This window comes from Zingiber officinale, chromosome 7B, assembly GCF_018446385.1.
Source record: "Zingiber officinale cultivar Zhangliang chromosome 7B, Zo_v1.1, whole genome shotgun sequence".
Lineage (NCBI taxonomy): Eukaryota > Viridiplantae > Streptophyta > Magnoliopsida > Zingiberales > Zingiberaceae > Zingiber > Zingiber officinale.
The window spans coordinates 110,199,109-110,222,787 of record NC_055999.1 but is presented as its reverse complement, the minus strand read 5'-3'; the positions used below and the strand labels follow the sequence as shown (position 1 = coordinate 110,222,787).

Below are 23,679 nucleotides of genomic sequence, written 5' to 3'. Positions count from 1 at the left end.
TTGTATCATACGGTTTTCGATTAATTCCGGAAAAATATCTAAATATTTTTAAAAGTTTCAATAAGATTATCCCCTCCATAATACTTTTTATTTAATTTGTCGTATCTCATATCTATGGAGAGGGAAAGGTCGGAAGGAGATGAAGTTGGATTGCTTGTTACGGTGAGCGAAAGAAGATGAATAGTTTACACATTATATATAAAATTTTGTGACTAAGTGAGGAGTGAGGGTAACTTTTCACGTTGGCTGCGTTAGCTCCGGCTGTTGTAGCATCTTAAACATTTCTCATAGTTGTCTAAATTCACAGGATCAACTTATAATTTATGGTCAAAAATTAACTAAGGGATGAAAGAAGTTTTCTAAATAGAATATGTGTCCGTCGAAAACTTGATAAATCACAGGCGTTAGCTTTGCCTGTGGATCTAGGAGATCAGATCCTCTATTTCTAAATTCTTGTATTCTCATATTCCTTTGTTGATCGGATAGTCATGACATCCTCGTCATTTGCACTGTATCGTTGAAATATGATTTAATTCATCCGATTAATAAAGAGATATGAGGATATAAAAATCTGGAGACAGAGGATATGATCTCTAGATCTAGACTACTTTGAAGCATAATTACTTGTAGACATATTTTGATAATGAATAATGACAATAAAGTTGAGCTCGTAGGCTTGATTTTGTAATGTATCATAATAAAATTACACATATGACCCGCTGGATTCTTAATTAAACATCGTTACCATCTTTGGAGATTTAAACAATTTAAACGTTGTGTATGAGTTGTATAGAATTTAAACGTAGAAAAATAGAAATAGCAAAATATAACATAGAATTTGATTTATATTTATTTATATAAAAGATGATAAAAAGAAGACAGAGATTTATTTATTTTATTCTATTTTATTTTTTAAATTATTGGTCTAGCTGGCTAATTCATCCGCTTATCGATTCAAGAATACTGCCATTATATTTTTATCATCAAGGCAAACAAATTGAATATTTTAATTGATTAATACCATATAACTTTTAAAAGAAAAATCCAGACCATCATTTTTTTAAAAAAAATTATGATAATATATTAATTTTGGCATCAAATTTACCATTCAGATGTATAAAGAGTGTATTTTTTTTTAAATTTTTTTTATGATTTTAAATTTTAAGTTCGGATTCAAAAGAATTCGATTCGGGTTTTTATGGATCCGTTATCATCCATTTTGTCTTCACTGCAAGTGATCATCAGGTCGCCACCTGTCGTTTCGTGATTTCGTGCTAAACAGAAAGCAATGAACCTGGTTTCCACTGCGAAACTCGATCTCCCTTCGTCTCCTCTCCGATTTGATGTCCGATCTCCTCCGATTCTTGCTCCTAGATCTCGTCGGTGATTCCTCCCCGCCTCAATCCATCGACGAAGGTCCACTCCTGTTTGAGCTCGGCGAGATCTCTTGGTGGTAATGCCGGACCGCTCGGATTACGACTCCTCCCCCAAGTCGCAGTCGAGCTCCAGTGGCGAGGAGGTGAGGCCGCTCCCCGATCCAGGGTCGCCCAGCAACGCCCAGCAGTCCTCCGACGAGAGCGGCAGCAGCGACGGAGTGCTTGTGGATCTCCCGGGGCAAACAGATCAGGTGCCCGCTTTGGATCTTTCTGTTTTTTCTTTTGTTCCTTCTCTCCCCTTTCCTTTTTGCGGTTAGATGTGGTGCCTTTGAACGATTAGGATTGGTTGTGGATGCTGACGGGGTTGCGACGCAGGATTCCAGGAGTGTGCGAAGGGATCCCGACACTGGCATCCTGGTAAATATAGATGGATCGATGCAGGAGTCCACCGATGAATCCGGGAGGGAGGAGGCGTTCGAGGATGCGTCGGATAACCTTAGCAGCACGGCGTCTTCCCGGAGTGTTGGGCTGGAGGAATCCATGGCTGTGATCGAGATTGGGGAGCGCTCTGGTAATAGATTGGTGGATGAGGAGCTTGCTAGGGTTCAGGCTCGGCTGGAGGAAACCATTGCTGAGTGCCGAAAATATAAGGTAGGGAGTTTGCCTTTGTGCCTGCGTAATTTTGTTGAGCTCTCAAGAAGAGGAAACTAAAAAGCTATTTTTTTTTTTTACTCAGGAGGAAAGGGAAACTTTTGGCAAGGAGATTAGTACCGTTCTGCAAAATCTTCAGGATATCGTTGACCAACATGCTTTGCTTGCCGCTGGCAAGAATAATGACTCAGTCGGTCTCCCTCATATCGAAGCAATTGAAAGCGATGATAGAGCATTGGCATCGCCCACACCTTTACACTTTATGTTGGATGGTTGTTCCAAGTTGTTGGCTGATTTGAAAACCATTCTAGGCGAGAGGATAGACTCTGAGAGTAAAATAAGGGAGCTCCATGCTGCTCTGAATGCAAAAGACCAAGAAATTGAGGATCTCAATGTCCAAATTTCAGAATCTTCTGTTTCTCGTGATATCATTATTTCTTATTTGAATTCATTCGAGGAAACGCGGTTAAAGACTGTCGAAGAGTCAACCAACCTTGTCACCAAAAGGTTGCTTGATTCTCTGGGACCAGTAGTTGGCCAAGATGTATCTGCTGAAGATTCTTCAATTGATAGTCTCTCTCTTGTTGAGAAGAACACACTTCTTCTTATAGAAAAGCATTCTAAGTTCTTGTCAGAGATCCATCAATTGAAGCAGTGCTTAGCAGAATGCAAGCCTGCATTTGCAGCTATACAAGATGAAAATTTGGGTAATGCTTTCAGTTTGGCTCGTGAGGAATTGTTAGAAAGCAAGAGAAATGAAGCAAATCTACTGGATAGCATTAAAAAACATGAGGAAGAGAAAGAGAGACTTTTTGAACAGGTCGAAAAAATAAAAGAGAATTTGGAGACAGCTCACTTGGAGACAAACAAAACAAAGGCAGAACTTGAACAGGCAGAAAACAAGTACATGATAACCAAAGAAAAGCTAAGTATGGCTGTCACAAAGGGGAAATCACTGGTCCAACATCGTGATGCATTGAAGCAATCCTTGGCAGAAAAAACAAGTGAGCTAGAAAAATGCATAGAGGAATTGCAACAGAAGTCTGAAGTCCTGCATGCTACTGAAGCTAGTCTTGACGAGCTGAAGCAATTATTGTACCAAAGGACAAATGACCTTGAGAAATGTTTGGAAGAGTTACAAAATAAAACTATTAAACTAGAAACTGCAAAGGTAAGCATTGAGGATTTGAACGCAAAGTATATCACAGTAAGTTCTCTTCAGGAGTCCCTTTCACAAAGGAACAAGTGTCTTCTGGACATTGAAGATACTATGTCACTTACAGATCTTCCACAGGAGGTTCTATCCATGGAAATTATTGATAGAGTAAGGTGGTTCATCAACCAAAAGGCTACTACAGATATCATTGTTTTGGAAAATAGGAAAGTTAGGGATGCTTTGTTGTCAATTGAACTACCAGAAGACGTTTCATCTAGTGAATTAGATTACCAAATTAATTGGCTCGTGAGAGAATTCACCCGTGCACAAGATGATAATGGTCAGTTGCAAGATGAAATTAGTTCTGCCCGGATAGTCACTGCATCACAACAATCAGAAATGTTAGTGGCACACAAGGGAATCGACAGCCTTGAGTTGTATCTTATAGAAGAAAAGCTAGAAAAAGAGATTATTCATAATGAACTCAAAGAACTACAGTGCGAATATGATGACATGGTTCAGAGATTATCTGTGCTTTCTTCTGATAGAGATCTATTGCTCAAAGCATTATTAGAATTAGCTGAAAATACATTAGATTGCCAACTTCCTGTTGATATAAGTTCAACAGTAGATAGATGTGTGATTAAGATCAGTGAAAAGATGGCATCATCTCTCACAGGAATAGAACAAATTGAAAGGATGCAATGCATTTTGTATTTAATAGATCAGGAATCAAAATTATATGAGCAGATTCTGGACGATGAAATGCTTGAAAGATCTGCCTCTACAAGGCTATCAAATGAGTTGACAAGGTTGTCAAATGAGGCAGCTATATTGAAACATGAGAAAGAGTCGATGAAGAAAGAAATAGAGCGAGTTGAGGAAAAGAATTCTCTGCTAAGAGAAAAACTATCCATGGCTGTGAAGAAAGGGAAGGGTCTAGTGCAAGAACGTGAAGGGCTCAAAACAGCTTTAGAGGAAAAAACATTTGAAATTGAGAAGCTAAAGCTTGACCTGCAGCTGAAAGATGGGACTATTAATGAGTGTCAAGAGCAGATCAATAAGTTGTCAACTAATATTATGCATATTCAGAAACTTGAGGCAAGTATTGCTTCACTGAAGAGTGAAAGAGACCAGAGCCAACAGAGCTTGCATGAGAGTAGCACCAAATTAGATACCTTAGCTACTTGTATAGAGAAAATTATTGTTCCTACAGAAACTGGTTTTGAAGGGCCTTTGGAAAAGGTGAACTGGATTTCTGAGTACATTCAACAATCAGAAGTGTCAAAAAGTCATGCATTGGAGGAGCTTGACAAACTAAACGAGGAAGCTAGTCTGCAGGCTAGGAGGCTATCTGATGCCATTGAAACTATTAAGGAATTAGAAGAAGAAAAGTCTAAAACAGACAATAACATTTCTTTGATTTTTGAAGAAAAGAATGCAATTCAACTTAGCAAAGTTTCAGTCGAGCAGGAATTGAAGAAGCTTAAAGAGGAGGTTGATTTTAGTTCTAGCAAATTATCTGAGGCTTATGCTACCATCAAATTACTTGAAGATGACTTGGCAAAAGCAGAAAAGCATATTTCTCAATTCCAAACAGACAGAAGTAATTTGGAAGCTAAAAGTGAACGAGAGATTTTTGAGTTAAATGTCAAGTTAACTGAATGCAGGGAAAAGTTGCTTGAGAGTCATGGAAACATGGAGAAATATTTGGCAGAGACGAATAGTATAGTTGGACATCTGATAATGTTTATAAAGGACAAGACTCTGTTATCTATAATAGCTGAAGAATCTAGCAAAAGCATTGATGGTTTCAGAAAAATGAAAAGTGTTATTAAGGATATGCATACCTACTTTGCGTCAAAGGGAATGCAAACTCTGACAGACTTGGAGGTATGCTTTATTTGTTTTTTGTTCAAAAATAACACTTTTAACTCTTATGAGCAATTACGGATTTCACTCTTCCTACTTTCTTTTAATCACTGCTAATCAAATTTCTGTTTTGTCAATAGTGGTAGTGAAGAAAACAAACCTAAAATGAATATGAATTCAAGTCAACTTGTATCATTCCTCTTGTATGTTAGGACCGGTAGGATGATGGCTGTATTAGCTAGAGTGGATGAATAATACTTGATTGGCAAATTACGATTTTTACTCTTGCTAAAACTAAGCAAGGTAAATCAAACAATGTTAATCTAATAAACCAATTTACGTGGTGCAGATACCTTGAGTCTTGCTCCATGTTCTATGACTCTTCGATGAGTCACCCCCCCCAATTAGCTTTCTTCTTCTTGAATCTTTCGGTAGGGGGAGAAACCTCTTACCGGAGTCTTTTTACAAGAATGAAAACAAGTGAAAGTTGGCTAAGCTTATGAATATGACAAGAAAGATCTCAAGAGACAAAAAAATAAAAGTAAAATGCCAACACTTGCAAGCTCTTCTTGGTTCTTGATTCTATCTGGAATCTGAGTCAGATGGACCGCCGGATGAGGTGGATGGAATGTTGACCGAGTCGCGATGTCCCGAAGGGGGTGTGCTGAGATGACTTCTGTGTTGATCAAGTCGTCAAAAGTTCTCTAATCAACGCTACCTGCAGCCAGCGACTGGGTTGCCCCGGTCCCTGGTACCCCGAGGCTCGAGACAGATCCAACGAATATATGAGTAACAGGCTAATAATATAATAATGAGATAAATGAGGGGCGAGTACGGAAAATGTACCCTGGCCCAGGGGCGCCCTAGGATGAGACGCTGCTCGAGTTGTTGTGACCCGGAAGAGTAAATGAATGCACCGGACGAGGAGCTGGATCTGACGACGCGGAGCTAGGCGCGATGGCACGAAACCGGATGCGACCTCAGCACGCAAGTCGAGATAAGACATCAGCACGCAGGTCGAGATAAGACATCGGCACGCAGGCCGGGATAAGAGATCGGCACGCAGGCCGTGATATGAGATCAGCACACAAGCCGAGATATGAATGACAGCGTGAAGGCTAGAACACCGCATTGGCACGACGCTGGAACACCACGACGGTTCAATGGCCGAAACACAACGGTACTGAGCCGGATAGTGACAACGACACACAGGACGAAATACAACAACCATACAAAGCTAAATCAGGGTTGGAATCAGCACGTGGATTGCCGACATGTAGCGGCTGCTAGCGAGGGGGGTTGCGACAAGAGAAGGGATGCCAGCGAAGCCGGCGGTGAGGGTGTAGGTCCAGGCTGTCGGTGTAAGGGGAGGCGATGCCTCCTTGGCTGGCACCGACACTATCTGGTATAGGGAAAGGCAGTGCGCGTGGTGGGAAAGGGTTGACGACCGGCTAAGCTACTGGTCGGTGAGGTTGCAATGGCAGCTGAGGCAGTAAAGGCGCGACACCTGGGCTGCTACGCGTCTCAAGTGAGGGAAGAGGGGGCTAATGGCGTGGAGGGAGAAGAGGAAGGAGAGTCCGACGACCTCGCTCCTTGGTCGCTGTTGTGGGTTGTCCGGAAGAGGTGGCAGTGGCGGCGGAGAAGGAAACGTGGTCTCAGAGGCGGTCGTCCCTTACTGGTGGTGTCAAGGGATGAAGAAGGAGCTCCCCCCCTCCTCTCTTCCTGGTGGCGACGACGTCGGCAAGGAACGTGAGAGGAGAAGAGGAAGGAAGGCAACGAAGGTGGCGTCGGGGGCGTTCGCCTGCATGGGCGTGCAGGCGCAGGTGGGCGACGGTGGTGGCGAGATACGAAGGAGAAACTCTCTCCCCCTCGGTTCGTCATGGTTGCGGAGAGAAGAAGGAAGAGGAGAGCTCCTGTGAGGAACCGGCGGCGCCCCTTCAAAAACGAAGCCCCCCTCTTTTCGCTGTCTACAATGCCCTAAGAAGGACTGCTATAGTAAAATGGCCAAAATGCCCCTCCCCCTTCCCCTAATTACTCCTCTACCCTTAATCAATATCCGCATCAGTTCTCTTTTATGGCCTCCAAGTTATCTTCAACAGTTTTCTTGTTATGTCTCAGATTAGTCAATTGACTACCTTTCCAGTCGACTATTTTTGCGATTGCCCCAACCTTTACCGTGCCAACATATCTTTGAGTTGACTTCACTAGACATTAGTGAACTACTTGTCTTGGCCAACTAATGGCTACTTCAATTGATTCATTGTGACTTTAGTCAACTACTATTTTATTACGTAAGCAATTTTAGGCCAATTATTTGAGTTGCGTAGATATTTTGGAATTCAAGGTATTATTTCAAGCTTTTGTTTAACATAGCCATTCTGATTTGAGTGTCATCCTTAATTAAACCCTAAACTGAATATTCATAGACTACACAATAGCCCAAATTTAAGACCAAATTGTTGTTTTTGCGTATTCCTGTCATACTAAAGCAATTGTAGTTAAAACACCTTATCATTAGATATCTAAAACCTGAATTATTGGTCCAAGGGGGATCTCATGCCAACTCCTAGCATGCTATTATTGATTATTAATAAGAAAACCATAGAAATGATTTTTGTCAGTTATGCTTGTACTATAAACAGATATTAATTGCATGATTTTTGTGCTTGTGTTTCTTTTTGATATGAAACACACATGGGCCTGACCTCCTTGATTTCTTCTGTCAGGTTTTCTCTTTGCCTGAACTTGTTAGGTATCTCTAGAATATATTAAAAATTTATGGATCATGATATCTTTGGCTTATAGCTTCCACTTGTAACCATCTTTATACTTCATAAAGTAATTATTGCATACTGATAGTTTTATTGCAAGTAGTTATATTTTCATTTACTGTCAAATTGTGAATTTATTATGAATATGATATAAAGAAGAATTGCAGAAATAGATTAAATTGCGTCTGCTAGATGTAATTGTACTACAATGTCATATTATATATCCAGTTACCCACCTTGTCACAAGTGATATAATTCTTCCATCGGATCTAGTGAAACACTCATAGTAAACTGTGGACTAAAACACTTTTTTTTTCTTTTGACACAACTGACTTGTTGACTAATACTATGTGACTATCAGAAATTAATCCCTCAATTTTTTTTTTCTGAAGCCATGAAGTGAAATTTACTGCAGTGAGATATGAATGAGAATGCATTTCAGTTCAGATATAGTGTTACATGCAAAGTTGCACAAATCCACTATGTTGTAGTAGATAGGAACTTTTGCACAAAAGGAGAAAGTAAGCCATGGGTGCAGTTCCTTCCACCTTCATATTCCACAAATGAGAACTGATATTGTTAATTCTCTCTTCTTTATATTTTCAAGTTGAATATGCAGATCTGTTGAATACTATTTTTACTCTTGATTTATCATATAACCTTCTCTAGCTTGACTTTATATCAGTCATTTTCTTGTTTCTTCTTTATGGAAATTGTGACAACCTTGATCTTTCTGCATGATATAATTCTCACCAGGATGCAGCTGCATTTGAAGAGATTCCTTTACCAGAAACTGATAGCTTCACAAATAACTGCAATGCAGTGTTTGAGGAAATGTGTGCAATTGACAGAGAAGATGTTCCTGATTTGACTAGGCTTGTAGCAGGGCTGCATGCTCAAGTTGAGCTTCTTGGAAATTATTTTCGCACTTTCTTCAAAGAACTGGAAAAACACATTGCAAGTATATTGCAAGGTTTGCAAGTTACCAGAGATGAATTTGTTCATGTTCTTGAGCTTAGTGACTCCTTGAAGTTGGATACATATAAACTAGAAGCTCATAATAACGCTCAGGCAGAAAAACTTGTTTCTTTACAGAAAGGGTTGACAATGCTATTCTCTGCTTGCAATGATGCTACACGAGAACTTGCTGAATTGAGTGATTCAGGGGACTCTTCAAGTGGCACTGTCTCTGCCTCACATAAAGAATCCTTTTCAGGTGGGACTGAAGAGGATGTTGATTGTTATCCAAAAGTGGTTGATAGTTTATTATTTTCAGTTAATAAAATTAAGAGTAAGGTTCAGCAATTACTGAATGCAGAGAAAGTCTGGTTAACATCGGTAGATGATGCAAAAAACAAATTTAAAGAAGCTGAACTTATTGCTAAAACTTCAGTTGAAGAGAGGATGATCAGCCAAGAAAGAGTTTCCATATTAGAGAGAGATGTTGAAGCATTGAATGGGTTATGCAATGATTTGAAGACTAAAATTGAGAATGATCAGGCCAAAGAGGATTTGTTGAGGGACAAAGAAGAACTTTTGACAAAACAGCAGCATGCTTTAGACAGAGGTAATTATTCATTTGTGTGGACTTTTCTGTTGAATCCTACTATTAACTTCCTATCGACCCTCATTCTTTTTGTGTCATTATCAGGAATCAATGCCCAAGTATTATCAGAGAGTCAAATAAGTGCGCTGATGGATAAAGTAAATAAATTAAAAATTCCTTATGTTGAGTCAGGAACACTTGATGTTGGGGTCCATTTCTCAGATTTTGTTGAGAAACTCTTTTTTATAGTTGATAAAGTCAATGAGATGCAGCAAAAGACAGAAGTCTTGAGTAATGAGAAGGAAGATATGCATTTAATACTTGCTTCCCATGTCCGTGAAATCCAACTTCTAAAGAAGGCAATTGAAGAAAATAATTCCCGCTTTCAGGAATTGGAATTAAAGAAGAATGATTTATTGGAGATAAGTGTGGATTTGGAGAGAATTATAAAGAAGTTAGGGGGATATGATGCACTACAGGATCAGAAATCTTTAAGCGGCAAACTTCTCATAACAATGTTGGATAGATTGATAACTGCCTCACTGTTGGAGTCTGAAAAATTAAGATCTAGAGCACAAGAATTTGAGGCTAAATTGCAAGCGAAAGATGATCTCATTCATGAATTGTCAAATAAGGTAAAAACACTTGAAGATTCAATTCATGCTCGAAGTTTGCAGCTCGAAATCACAAAAGAAAGGACTGTTTTTGAAGCAACTCCCTCAAAAATGGGTCCAGAGATATCTGAAATTGAAGATGCAGTGAGACATTCCTATCTTTTCACTCATTTCCGATTATTTACTTATCAAAAAACATTCTATATATTTCCTTCTAGTTCTTCAAAATACAAATACAATTTATGATGCTGGAACTTACTGGTCCTGGTATTTACGAGGTATCCCATCTGTAGTTAATGAATACTTGCATACAAGGTGGAGATAGTAAGTCAAAGAACCATATGGTGGCAGGCTAAGCATAGCCTGACATTGTTACAATTCAAATAACCTGGAAACCATGTTAAGACATTTTGCCATAAGATATTATTAGATTTATCTGCTGTGTCATCTTGAATTTCTTGTTTAGACAATATGACATTACAAGCAAATCAATATCGAAAAAGGGTCTGTTGGCAACTTGATAACAGATGACTTGTATTTTCTGAAAATTACATGTTAGTAACATAAATGGCGCTTTACCTTTTGAGGATTATTTCAAGATATTATTTTAATTGTTGCTGCATTTTTGTAGGGACCACTAGGAAAAAACACCAAATTACCCATTTCAACTGCAGCTCAATTGAGAACAATGCGAAAGGGGTCTGACGACCATCTTGTTCTAAACATCGATTCTGGGTCTGATGATTCAGTTGTTGCTGCAGAGTCTGATGCTAAAGGTTTGTACATCAACCTTCTGATCAGTAAAGGAATTCATCATTAGTGGTACAAATATATTACTAAATACCACTGTCTCAAACAGGTCATGTTTTCAAATCTTTGAATACTTCTGGTCTGATCCCAAGACAAGGGAAACTGATTGCAGATAGACTTGATAGTATTTGGTGAGTTCTAAATCAGTATCTTAAAGTTTGATGCTGTTTTGGTATTTGCTTTCTTGATATTTTCCTCCAACGATCTTGTAAATCTTTTAGATGCAAAGTCATATATCTATTTGAAATAAAACCATGGTCATCAAATCCTCTAGTAGTATACATTTTAAGTAGAGCATCATTAAAACTTCAAATTATCTTATTTATTTGAACTTTTCTTTAATGGCGGTTCAAATAAAGTTTGCAAACTAATGATCTAAGCAGTGCTTAGAAATTGATCTTCAAATTTGAAGAGATTTTAGTTTCCCTGAGAAAGCAAACAAATTCGTTTTCAAGACATTTTTCTTCTCATGATATGGTACCTAGCACCAGCAAACTTATCAAGAAATAACTAAATAATATGCAACTCTGCCTGCGAGATTCTCATTTCATACTAGCAAACTATTTTTGTTATTACGGAAATACCATTCAATTTGACACATGATTTTTGCAGGGTTTCCGGAGGGCAGCTTCTCATGCGCCGGCCTGGAGCAAGGCTAGGCCTCATGGCGTATATGTTCTTCATGCATCTATGGTTGCTAGGAGTCATATTATGATACGGCCAATAAATTTAGGTTACAAATTATAAGATTAGAATGTAATATATCTTTTCATTATTCTTTTTACATCTAGTTTATATTCTTTTTCCCTTCAATAAACTGGAACATGAATTCAACAATTCATAAACAGATCCAAAGATGTAAAGTGATAAAAATTCCTTAAACACCAATGCTTCACGGAGTAATGGTTTGAATGTTGGATCGCATGAATTATAGTATCCATGAGTAGTAGGTAATTTCATTATATGGAGAGATCTGCATTAGCTTCCTTCGGCATTAGGGAATAAAATGTATTTTGTTTTCTAACAAAAAGGTCATATTTTTCTCATTTGGGGGATTCAAAATTTTCTATATAGTTTGATAGAGTTTTTCCTGTTTCCTTTTATCTTATTGCTATACTGCCTGCCTTCCTAGAGTATATTGTTTTGCATTTTGCAATTGTTTAATATAGGATAATTCCCCTATAAAGTTTATACTTTATTCAAATTCCTCATAACTCTGTTCTTGCTCATTCAATAAGCTATTTTTTTTTTTAAATGACTTAGTTTTAGTTATTTCCAACTTCATTGTCTAATTGTTTTATTATAACATTTGATCATGCACATTTCGTTATAGTTTTGTCTCAAAATTTTCATATGCAATGTTCTTTATTGATCAAATATTATCCCATGGATTGGTGTAGTTGGTATCTGGATATTTGTTCCAATAGATCATATTTGTTCCAATAGATCTTGAAGTTTATTCTCAACTGATGTAAAATGTCTCATTGGATTTTTGATTTTTTTTTCATGTAAAAGGTTGCTGAGCTATGATAAAATGTTTCTAAATCAAAAATACTGAACTGTTTGGATGAGCAATATCATATCAAATATTGACAAAACATGTCGTGATCAATTATATATATGTATTATGCATTAACTACGAATAGATTTTTTTTAAACAAAAATTGACATCGTCTTATATACATTTATAATACTTATTTTTATTTATTTTAAATAATCTCTAAATTTGTATTATTTTTTAAATCATATTTAGTAAATATAAATAGTAAAAAAAAATGAATACACAACAAAGTTAAAAAAGACCTTTGAAGGCACAACTATCTACATAGATCCAATGAGACTTTAGCCAGCATATAGCATTTTCCTAGATTCAATAGCCAGCGATATACGATAGCATTTTCCTAGATTCAATGGAAGTGGTCAATTGAACACCTAAATATTTAGAATCATAGTTGCAATTGTTGCATAGTAGCTGATGTACTCAAGGGAATCTACTCGGTCAGTTAGCCTGCTCCCGGACCCCATTCGGATGAGCTCTCTCGACCCAACACCTTACACAAAGGTGTCCACCCTGGCAGTAGTATTCTTGCTGAGCTGTGCTCTTCAATATAAATAAGTCAAGTTTTGTAGTATTCAAACTTGTTTAATAAGTTAACCAAGTCGAGCCTAAAATAAATTAAGATGTTGAAGTGATTGTTCAAGTTTAATTTAATTTTATTTTTATGAACTTGAGCTTGGTTCAAACTTTAGATGTTATCAAGTTTTCAATTTAAATTTGTTTGATTATTTAAAATTTTTACATGTTAAGTTTATTTTGTTGGTTATTGAGTTTGATAATATAAATTTATTTATTCATTTTAAAATGTTCTTTATTTATTTAGTATATTGATAAGAGTTTTATTGATGAATATGATTCATAAAATTAACTAGTTGAATACATATGTTTAAATTTATTTGTTTAGTTTAACGAGTTATTCAAGTTTGTTCATTTAATTAATTTTTATGTAGATTAAACGAACATAAATAAATTCTTACCAAGCTGAATGCACTAAGAATATGATTCATAAAATTAATTTTATTTTAAAATGTTCTTTATTTATTCAGTATATTGATAAAAGTTTTATTGATGAATATGGTCCACAAACATTAATTAGTTGAATACATGTGTTTAAGATTGCTTGTTTAGTTTAACGAGTTATTCAAATTTGTTCATTTAATTAATGTTTACGTGGATTGAACGAATATAAATAAACTCCTATCAAACTGAACACATCAAATTTATTCACGAACGTTCAATTCATTTACAACCCTACTCTTCAACCTTAATAACCTCCAACCACTCCTGACAACTGTAACTGTCATACCCTGCAATCCATAACTGCCCTTGACGAGGCAATTTGCACTGATATATATGACATCTAACCAAGGATACGACTCTATCGTTGTTCCCTCTGGTGATCAACCCTTTCGGTTGACTCAGCCAATTCCTGGCTCACGTGGCAGCCCACATGGATCTCCTTCCCTTCTAGCTATATAAGGGTGGGTGAAGGTACGTGGAAGTATGATTTTCTTCTCTCGCATAGATCACTCTTCTCTCTACATCTTTTACTCTTCTTCTCGCTCGTGTGCACCCACCCACAAACCTCTTTCTCTCCAGCTCAGTGCTTACGCGTGTTGACTCGCAAGACTTCGGGGTTCGACCGATCGGACAACATACACAGCCATAGCTCGAGGATTGGAAGACCGGAAGGGAGAGGAGGGGCCAAGCGTGTAGAGGACACCATCGTTAGAGCTGTCAGACGAGTTAATCCATGACGGGACGGGTCAGTCTATGACGGGTCAATCATTTGACGGAGCGGGGCAGGTCGACCCGTCAACATGGTGGGTTGGGAAATTTCCAACCCAACCCAATCTAAGGCGGGTTGTAGGTTTGACAGGTCAACCCGCGGGCCCATCAAATTTAAAAAAAAAAATTTAAAATATTTTATATCTTCAATGTTTACTTCGGAAAGGTTTCATCAATTAAATGTATTCACAAATATGTATTTTAAATATAAATGGACACAAACAAATACTTATGTTGGATGACAAGTACTATTTTTATTTCAAAATTATAATAAAGAAAGATAATAAAATGACATAAAACTTAGTTTGCATGTGTTTCTCAACCCGCGGGCCAACCTAAGCCTGTCGCGGGCCGACCCGCGCGGGTCGTGGGGCTAGGCGGGTCGGCCCACGGCTGACATGGGTTGATAAAATTCCAACACAACCTGTTTAAATTGTTTGACAGGATGGATCAACTCAACGGGCCTAACCCAAATTGACGACTCTAACCATCGTCAATGATGCTGAAATGTGTTTTTAGATTTTTGTCATTTTTATACACTGTACATATTTAACTGTATTTTGTTCAACAAGTTTTGGTATATATATCTAAACTTGTAAATATTGTTGAGGATAACAGCCAATTAGATTAGAAAAGTACAATTAGACACTGGCTACACTCTCACGTGGCTGGGTGGATGTAGGAGGTGGTCGAATCACTATGCGGTTTTGAGGAATAAGAGTTCATCAACCTATTCCATATTTGATAGGATGCATTTAGACCTTTGTCGAAAGTAAAAGTTAATTTACGATGTGTCTAGATCTTATATATTAGTTTCTCATTCACCCACATATTCTCCTTTGTCGAAACTATGATACCGATCATGAAAAGGTCTTGATTTCCGATGAGCCTCCTCTTGAAGCTCCCTCAAGTTCTCATCTGTTAGAAGTCCAAGGATACCATGTGAAAATTCTTCGATATATTCTAAACAAAAAATTTTTATTCCACCGGTGGAGATAGAGGATACCTCCCCTTATTTTGTGTAAAAATCCTTCTATGTTTGAATTCCTGGCTCCACCACTATTTATAGAGATGTTGCTCAAGAATAAAATCACGTGCTTAGTTGATAGATATATTAGATAAGAAAAGTATCAAGGTTGGCCACACTTGTGTATAGGAAGAACAAAGTCTTTTGTTGTGGTTTGCCATTTTAAAGAACATTGAACAATCAATGGCCATTAACAAAGACTGCTATGCTACTCCTATACTGTTGGTGCTTGTGGTTTTCTCCTCCTTTATCTACATTTTGTGCTATGAGCTCAAATGCTTCGATGGAACGTGTTATAGTTTGCAAGCATTTGGAAATTGATGATGAGATCTTATTTGTTTTTGTTAGTTGTATACATGTGTAGGTGTGAGCCACAGTGTTATATATGTATGTGTATGCGTACATGTGTGCACACATATGTGTGAGCGTGTGCATATCAGTGCTTTGTACTAGTTCGTTGCATGTGTGTGTGCGCATACGCGAGTGTGTGAGAAATCTAGTTTAAAAAAATCATAATCTTAATAGGAACAACTTATCCTACCAAATTCAAACATATTTACTCTTGTTCTCATTGTATTAATCTCAATTTTTAATGGACAAAAATCAAAATAGCATTTCAAATGATATAAATTATTAAAATGATGCTATTTTTAAAAATAAAGAATAAAACAATTAAATGGGCGTCCCATCAAATATTTTATTTTGAAAATATCTTTACTTCCAATGCTATTATAGCGGCTAGTCGTATTTGCTATAACGTGAAGAAATTATTTGGTAGTTGTTGTAAAGTGTAACACTTAATATAATACTATTGTAGTATTGTAATAGCTACTTATAGCTGCTACAATTATTTTCAAATAATTTTAATCAATTTAAAATAATTTTGATGAAGTTAAAATAATTTTGCCTAAGTTGATAAAGAGCATTTTGATATAATAGTGTTAGAATTTATAACTTAGTGATTAAGATTTTAAGGGTTTAAGATTTATGATTTAAAATTTAATTACAATTGTTTTAAAATAATTTTGATAAAATTTAAACACAAAAGAGATAAAGAATATTTTAATATAATAGTGATTTGTATATAAACTTTTTTATTAAAGTGAAATAATTAATTTTTCACATTGTAACAGCTATTGAGTAATTTTTACACGTTATAGCAGCTACCAATAGCTGCTACACAATTGTACCTAAATCTTAAGACCTTAAATCCTAAATCTTAAATTCTAAAACTATTTTATTAAAATACTCTTAACTAATTTAATCAAAATTATTTAAATTTCATCTAAATCACTTTAAAACAATTATAATAGTTACTTAGTACCTCTTATACATTGCAGCAACTAATCATAATTACTATATTCATATTGGAAGTAAGAAACAATATTATAATTGTTATTCGATAGTTGCTACACATTGTGTGTAATAGCTATGGTAGCGGCTACAACAACATATTTTGGGGATAAAATATCTAATCTTTTGTTTTTTTTTCGAAAAAAAACACACCCTTTTATGATCTGTATAATTTATGATGCCCTTTTGATTTTTTTCCCATTTCTAATCTCTTATTCTCTTCTATAGTTTTGATATTTTGTTACTTATTCACTTCATTTTACATAATCATCACTAAAATCATGCCCCAACAATCATTGATGTAGCCCAATTTTCTTTTACAAGGCACAATTTTAGCAAATAAATCAAATCCAACCATATTACAGTAATATGTAATGGAAAAACACAAACAAATCATCCACCTCATCGAAAAGTGATGTACATAGTTCATTTCTGAAGCATGAATCTAAGATACAAATTTAAAATCTTTCCATTACCTCTCAGATGCAAAAAGGAAACTTTCTGGTTGCTTGAAGCTTGACACTGCATCTGAGAACTCCCATGAATTGGGAATCTTTTAACATTTCAATACATGCCTTTGAAGACAGGATTTGTTCTGCAAATGCTGGCTCCATATTCCTCATATTCTGCTTTCGTGTGGCATGCCTGCAAAATTGGGATGTAAAGAACATCCACATTATAAAAAGGAGCATTCAGTGAGGAAAAAAGTTTCCAAAATTTCCCAATCACAAATGTCATAATTAACTTGGTGACATATCTGTAATACGGTTCCTTGATTGTACCTGTTAGGCTGTTCCTTTTGTGTTTCGGTAGAAATGTTTAAGTTAGGTTGGTTGCAATTTTTATATTTTCATACATTGACTCAGAGAAAGTGGATGCTTTGTATAAAAAAGGGTAATGTGTTTTCTAGTTGCAGATCCTGATGACTATAAGAGAAGCTCAAAAGTTGATTTTATTGGAGTTTTTTTTTTCATTATAATGAACATGGTAAGTCAAACAAAGCCTGCAAACGTTTGTAGCATGGGCAATCAAAATGAAAGAAACTTGCAAAATACCACCTTCTTTTTTTATTTTTATTTTGCCCTGCATAACTTTGGCACTTTTTTTGGGTGGTCAGCAACTTGGATCTGTGTTCCCTTCAGTTGAGTTCTTTTTTTTTTTTCTAGCAATTATTGAATTCAATTCTATGTATGTAGGAACTCAAGCACTGCCCATTTGTTCACTAAGCATACTCCAACTATATATATTATTGTCTAACCCCATCATCCTTTCTCCTCCCTCATGTTCTCATCTACCTTCCAGACATCGAGACTCCTTTCAGTATGAAGGTATGTGCAAACACGAATAGTGATCTTTTATCATGGATCTGTAAACGGTGAATTTATGGCCTAATAAAAGTAGTCCAAGATATTAATTCACAGATTCCCTTTCAGTCAAAAAAGATCCTTGGGATTAATCTAAACTTTGAAAATGAAATCTCAAAAACAAACTTATAATAAAACACAATATTTAGTCCTAATGGCCACTAGTGAATATAGTGCATTTATAGCTAAATATCTATTGCAACGAAAGTCAAGTAAGGTAGACATCACTAAGGTTAATTCATTGGATAAGACAAAAGAGTCTAGGGTTTAGGGAATGAAGGCATCGATTCTCCTACTCTAACTAATTAACATGTATATCCTTTCAGCAGAGTTTGAATTACCCCATAAAACTCTGGTGTTGATGCAAGGACGGAACCACCAAACCAAACTGCATATCTCTGAACAGGGTGGCTGACAACATTAACTTCAATAGGTTGAGACTGCAGCCAAAACAATCAAAAGATTATCATTATGAAAACTTTGTATTAGATGAAGGGAGAGTATTAGTTCACTTATCACTTTTAGATCTTCCTTGAGTTGGCCGTCAGATGCTACAATTCTTGCATCCACTATCCGTTTTAGGTCTCGTTGTAATCTCCTATTAAAGTCCTTGAACATAGTTGAACCCCCGGATAATACTATATTCTGCAGAAGTTTTTTTTTTTTTTCAAAAAAGAAACATTAATAGCTACCCAAGATGGATAGAATTTATGTAGCCAAAGTATTCTGATTGCTTACCTTATATAGAGCCCTTCTTGTATCAATAGGAGATAATTGAATGCACTTATCAATAACAGCAGGTAGAGGAGCGGTAAAATCACTATTATAAATTTCAGGATGGAAGAAAATCTGCACACATTATATTCCAAAAAGACAAACATGCTCAAATAACAGAAAAGTTTGAAATAGTGTGATCATATAAAGAGTATATTATTACTTGGATGAGACAATGATGATGGAGCAAAATTACCTAACTTGAAGTATAGAGATGATGCAGTACATGTGCGAGTTTGATTAGGTTATTTGCTATTGTAACATTCCACAGCTTGAAACTTAACAAGAAATGCATGTTCTATTCAATTAGGCAAAAGAAACTAATATATCAAATATGTCTTGAAGATACAATCAACAAATAGAAAATCAGAATTAGAGACATCATTAACAGAATAATAAAAAGCACTCCCGTTATATATTTCCATCACATGGTATATAAGGCAGTTAGGTGCCAAGTTATTTGATTCTAGGTCCTACTGTCAATCTGCAATGGAAAACCAGCACACCATCCTTTTCACTTTCAACTCCATAATCCAATTCCCTCTTTCAGATTTAGCTGTCCGTGGAATTCAGATGATCAGGAAATCAAACAAATAAAGTACACAAAATCTAATTCCATTTTGGTGACCAGAATTTCAAATTTTCAACTGATGAAACTTCATGATTGCATCTATAATACATATAAATAAGCCAGCAACCCCTTCATTGCCCAGTTTGACAGGGCTTCCTAATGTGAAAGAAATTTTATTGTGGTCTTAATAGAAAGCTTTTCAAAATGAGGTCTAATTTAAGGGTTTTATGTAAAAGAGTATATTGGTTGGCTTTTAGAAACAATGAATAAAATTGTATGTAAATAAATAAAATATAGCATACATATCAAAAGAATGTTCAACAAGGATAAATGGAAAAGAAACTATCTAAAATATAGTAGCATACACAAACTACAAATCTATTAAAAAATTTAAAAGAGGGCCCAGGTAAGTCAGCTACTTGCTTACTTGCAAAGTCAAGTGTTTGTACTTCACCTATCAGCAAGAGTGATTATGCTCCTGGCTGCAATCTGAGGCTAGGGCTCTTGAGCTTAACAATAAAACCAGTCCAACCATGCCTCAATTTGAGATTTCTTGATTTCTTCTTTATTATGACTCATATCAACTTTATTATTTTTATCCAATTTTTCACTTTCAAACAGTTTTTCCAGGTATATGTGATATCTAATTGAAAGAATAACAATATTCTTTTCCATAATTGTCTCAGACTCCCATTCGAATACCCAACACGGGTAGCATCTAGATGTTTGACATGGTTGTTTACAGTAATCTTTTTACTTGTGATTAATATGGATGCTCATGATGGACACAGAGTCAGTGTTGGACTGTCAAGTCTGAAACAAATTGGAGAGGGGTTAGATGAAAAACCCAAATATCAGTTGGCACATTTGCACTTTAGGCCTTAAAAACAGCAGTCTACAAATCTAGAGAAAAGAAGCCCCATTTGGTTATTGCAGTCTACTAACTATACGTGAAATTCGATGGTATTTCTTTTGTTATGTCTCCTGTAATCATGAGACTATAAAAGTATGATGAGCAATGGCTCTAATAGGTAGAAACTCATTAAGTACTTTCTCCTCTAAGTTATAATAAAGCCAACCTTTTCTATAGTATCAGTTGACATTTGATCTTTCCAATCATAGTGGACAGTAGAAGCAGCATGAAGGTATAAGCCAAATGGAAGATAAATGTTAAGCTTTCCAGGTGGCTATGCAACACCAATGGATAAGGTAAAAATCTCAAGGCAATAATTATCTAATTTTAACAAGTCTGAACAAATAATGATACATGATAAAACTAGTTGGAGAAACAAAATGTATTCAAGTAAACAAGACAAGATGGAAATGTTCACCTCTGGACCAAGAAAGCGCTCATATCCAATATCACATGAGTACCGGTTTCCAGTCTTTGGTTTAGCGCCAACCCATTGCTTGGTATATTTACCAGGATCTTTATCATGTTTATTGAACTCCTGATATCATATGATAAATATTACTGTCAGTTGTTGCCAAAGAGAGAACTAACACTCAAGATTCAATAGGATCTTGCAATAGTTGGATAATCTTTTGTCACACTTCACATATCACAAAATACTCCTATATGATATGTTTGTGTTGCTTCTAAAACTTTAGCACTGACCAAAATTAATATAACTATGTTACAGAGAAAGTCCAACATCTTGGCAACAGTAAATCCTTCTAACCTAACAAGTAAAGGATGTTGAGATATATTTGGACCTTCAAGTATTAGGTTGAAGTAAAGAGAATATTTTCATTTTATTTTTTATGATGTTCATTTATTTAGTAGCCAACCTCACATAGTGGGATAAAGACTTGGTTGTTGTTATTGTAGAATTGACTCAATACTACAATAACAACAACAACTAAGCCTTTATCCAACCAAGTGAGCTTTGTTATATGGATTCTCCTATGCCATTGACCTCAATCCCCTATTATATCCTCATCTATATATAAATGAATTTTATCTTATTTTATCGTTGTTAACCAAAACTTATTTGGTCTTCCTCTTTCTTATTTGTTCATTGAGTAAAAAAAAATGTTAAGCTTTTCATTGACTATAATTGTCAAGATCCTGAAATTTTGAGCTCATTTAAGTTTTTGATCCCTAGACTAAAAGGTAGGTATCAGTATTCGGTAGTCAGTAGCATGGTTTAATAATACTAGGTCTGTCTTGTCAATTGCTTGTGGCAACGGGAACACTATGAAATCCCTATACATCATAACCATTGCATATAGTTGAAAAGTCTTTTTTGTGTGAATGAAAGATAAACACTTTGATATTTACATTTTTAATGTTCCACATTCTTGCATACATTTTATGAGTACTACTTTTCAGAACAAGTCTTCTTGTTGCAAAAGCTACATGAGAAAGCAGAAAATTGATCCACAGAATTAACAAACGGACCATACATGAATAACTGAAGTCCAGAGTCAAGACCTTCCTAATTGGCCTGGCCATAGTTTAGCTAGCAAATGAAAATGTAAATTACCTTGACAATGTCTGAACAAGTGTAGCAATAATTTTCTTTGATCTTCCTTGCTACATCAAAAGAATCTTCTGGAGGTATATGTTCACCCCTTTCCTACAGGAGCAGATATACTTACTCATCAGTAATTTATGTCAATGGGTAATGCTTCTATGAAATTAGCGTCCATGTTCTTGTCAAACTCTTTTACAAATCAAAATTGGGAATCTTGGTGGTTATCGTGAAAAGCAATAATTTCATGACAATATGAACTGATATTCAATTTTTAAGGAACTAAGAGATTGCATGTTTGCATAAAAAATTAGATCCAAGTTCCTGCCTTTTTATATTAGTACTAGAGAATCAATTGATCATATTCAAGGTAAGCCTCGGTGTATATTGTTTGTGGACGATACAGTGCAAGTTGATGCAAGTGTAATTAGATTAAATTTGGCATTTAAATTGTAGAGAAATTCAAAACTAAAAGGTTCAAGTTAAAAGAAAATTTGAATATATGAAATGCAATTTGAATAAGAAGAAAAGAAGTGATAGAATAGTTAAGTAAATATGAACATCATTTAACCAAAAAATTTAGATATCTTAGGTTTTTTTTTGTAAATAAAAAGAAGATATTGGTGAAGAAATGATCAGTAGAACAGGAGATGGGTGGTTGAAATGGAAAGGAACATCCAAAGTCCTGAATGACTGCAGTCTGCCCCTTAGTGTAAAAGAAAATTTTTATAGGACTATAGTGCGGTTTGCTATACTTTATGGATTAAAGTACTCAACTCTTAGGAAGCAACGTGCAAACAGTCTACAATGGCGAAAAAAATGCTAAAGGATAAAAAAAATACTATGCATATACAACAAAAAGGGTTTATCCTACTAAGTGGGGTCATCTATATTTAAATGAATTTTATCATGTTTTATAGTTGATAATCAAATATTCTTTAGTCTACCTCTTCCTCAATTAATATGTTTATTTGTAATGGTCTCAGATCGCTTGACTGGGACATTTATTGATCACCTAATCTCTTATACAGGTATTCTAGTGAAGCATCATGAATAATGATCTATTTCTTTATAGAAGAATTTGGAATAATTTGGTATCAGAGCGATGTCCGGCTAATTCTCTTATACAGGTATTCTAGTGAAGCATCATAAATAATGATCTATTTCTTTATAGAAGGATTTCCGTCCATAGTTATATTTGATTTTTGATTATTAAATGTTATTGTGATATGCTTTAGTAAGGTGAAATTAGGCCAGAACAGATGGCTGGAAAACACCTAGAACAAGGTATCATCAGTAACATTTATAGTTTAAAATCTTATATTAATTATGGCTGAAAGACTAGAAAAAGCTATAAAGGATTGGTATCAAAATTCAAGAGTAGCGGATTTAGAATACCTGGACTTAGCAACAGAAGTAAGACTTAGGGACATCTCTCATAATATAGACGTAGTCTATGACCGTTTGATATTACACTCCAGAATTTCTCGAAGTGAATATAGAACCTTACTTAAGGTCATCAATGAAAACCAAGCTGAGTTACTAAATTCTCTGGAAACAACATCTAAGGTACAGCAAAAGTTGCAAAAGGCGGTATTTGAACTTCAAAAAGAAATCCTATTCTATAAGCCGTTGACAGTCAAAGATGTTAGAGAATTAATTTTAGAAAAGCAACCGAAATTAATTGAAGAACAGACGGTGATTGTGTTGCAAAATCTGCAAACTCAAGTTAGACAACTACAGGAGGTAGTAAAGGAAATTAAAAAACAGTTTGCATGAATCTACCTCAATCAACTTCTACAAAGACATATTTAGAAGCTTTAGAAAATACAGAAACAGTTAGTAATCCGGCTATTGGATTTATATTTGCTAAGGAAGCCTCAGTAAAAGATATTAATAGACAAAATAATACAATTATTGAACTGTTATTGTCTATTAATACAAAGCTTGATCAATTACTGATAAAGCCTG

General features: G+C 35.6%; 2 protein-coding genes across 2 annotated transcripts in view; one reads left to right on the top strand and one right to left on the bottom strand.

Moving 5' to 3' along the window:
• Positions 1–1,267: 1,267 nt before the first annotated feature.
• On the top strand, positions 1,268–11,727 carry LOC122006881 (centromere-associated protein E-like). The gene is made up of 8 exons (XM_042562558.1): positions 1,268–1,627; positions 1,752–2,027; positions 2,113–5,076; positions 8,583–9,393; positions 9,478–10,130; positions 10,618–10,762; positions 10,846–10,927; positions 11,409–11,727. The coding sequence occupies exons 1-8, from the start codon at positions 1,457–1,459 to the stop codon at positions 11,509–11,511; spliced, it is 5,205 nt and encodes a 1,734-aa protein (XP_042418492.1). The 5' UTR covers positions 1,268–1,456; the 3' UTR covers positions 11,512–11,727.
• A 5,065-nt stretch (positions 11,728–16,792) lies between these two features.
• The window catches only part of LOC122006879 (actin-related protein 3-like), a 28,555-nt gene continuing 21,668 nt past the window's right edge, over positions 16,793–23,679 (bottom strand). The window contains exons 5-10 of the mRNA XM_042562556.1: positions 21,721–21,813; positions 20,563–20,682; positions 18,625–18,735; positions 18,406–18,531; positions 18,228–18,326; positions 16,793–17,167 (exon numbers count right to left, since the gene is read on the bottom strand). Of these exons, the coding sequence (XP_042418490.1) occupies positions 17,087–17,167; positions 18,228–18,326; positions 18,406–18,531; positions 18,625–18,735; positions 20,563–20,682; positions 21,721–21,813 (630 nt within the window). The 3' untranslated portion in view covers positions 16,793–17,086. The remainder of the gene's footprint in view (positions 17,168–18,227; positions 18,327–18,405; positions 18,532–18,624; positions 18,736–20,562; positions 20,683–21,720; positions 21,814–23,679) is intronic.

Bases quoted from the DNA above. Each gene is read 5' to 3' on its own strand.
- LOC122006881 (XM_042562558.1), top strand. From the start codon at position 1,457: ATGCCGGACCGCTCGGATTACGACTCCTCCCCCAAGTCGCAGTCGAGC. The intron at 9,394-9,477 runs GTAATTATTCAT...TGTCATTATCAG, and splicing joins GCAGCATGCTTTAGACAGAG to GAATCAATGCCCAAGTATTA. The intron at 10,928-11,408 runs GTGAGTTCTAAA...TGATTTTTGCAG, and splicing joins GATAGACTTGATAGTATTTG to GGTTTCCGGAGGGCAGCTTC.